The sequence below is a fragment of the Aptenodytes forsteri genome, unplaced genomic scaffold (genome assembly GCF_000699145.1).
Source record: "Aptenodytes forsteri isolate BGI_AS27 unplaced genomic scaffold, ASM69914v1 Scaffold276, whole genome shotgun sequence".
Lineage (NCBI taxonomy): Eukaryota > Metazoa > Chordata > Aves > Sphenisciformes > Spheniscidae > Aptenodytes > Aptenodytes forsteri.
This window is the reverse complement of record NW_008795479.1, coordinates 781,911-782,792: the sequence shown is the minus strand read 5'-3', so window position 1 is coordinate 782,792 and position 882 is coordinate 781,911. Positions and strand designations below refer to the sequence as shown.

The 882-nt window shown below is 70.1% G+C and overlaps 1 protein-coding gene across 1 annotated transcript in view; it reads right to left on the bottom strand.

The window, feature by feature from the left end:
* The window catches only part of SDHC (succinate dehydrogenase complex subunit C), an 11,795-nt gene extending 11,432 nt beyond the window's left edge, over window positions 1-363 (bottom strand). The window contains exon 1 of the mRNA XM_009281262.1: window positions 161-363. Coding sequence (XP_009279537.1) covers window positions 161-363 — 203 coding nt within the window. The remainder of the gene's footprint in view (window positions 1-160) is intronic.
* Window positions 364-882: the final 519 nt, after the last annotated feature.

Below are 882 nucleotides of genomic sequence, written 5' to 3'. Positions count from 1 at the left end.
GGGGGGCAGGACCGGGGCTCCCCAGCCCACCAGGACCCCCTCGCCCGCAGCTGCAGCCGATGGAGGACATGGAAGCAGGAAAACCTCGCAGCTCCCGGGCAAGTCCCGTCCCCGTCCCGCGCCCTCCCTTCCCCAGCCGCGAACTCTCTGGGTCAAAAACCTGAGGAAAACCCCACTTTGGAGCTTTTCACCCCAAAACACCACTCGCCCCTCAGCCGGCGGCAAAGCGGCCGGGGAGGCATTGTGCAAATTCCTGCCCTGGGCTCTGCACGGGGCAGTGGCACTTTGGTGGCTCCCTGCGGGGACGGATGTGCCCCGCGTCCCGCAGCTGGAGCCAGCCAGCTCCGTGCCCAGGGGGAACATCCAGCACCACCCGCTCAAAGGTGTGTTTTCACCCCAAAATGGAGCCAGAGCAGAGGTTGCTGGGAGTGCACTTGGCCGGAGCTGGCAGTGCCAGCTTGGGGAGCCCCGTGCTGTGGGGCTGGAGTGGGGACCGCACCGGAGGGGGGGTGCCGCCACCCCCCCCCCGGCCATGGGACAGGAGGGGATGCGCCGGTGGCCCATGGCACAGTTGGTGCGAGACCCCAAGCCCCACCAGGCAGGTCCGTCCCTGGGACCAACCGGGGACCACGGCCGTGTGCTGGTGCCCTCCAGCTCCGGCCACATTCCTGCTGAGCTGCCTCCGCCACGGGCGGGAATGCGGCCGGACAAAGGGCGCTGTGTGCCTGGCCCCCCCCCCGCCGCATGCTTCCCCCTCCTCGCCCATCGCCAAACTAAATGCCCCCTTTCAGCCCGGGGCACCCGGCACCCCCTGGCCCCCACCGCCCCGGCTGCCAGGCTTTTCCAGCACCCAGCACCCTTCGGCACGCCGCTGCGCACCGC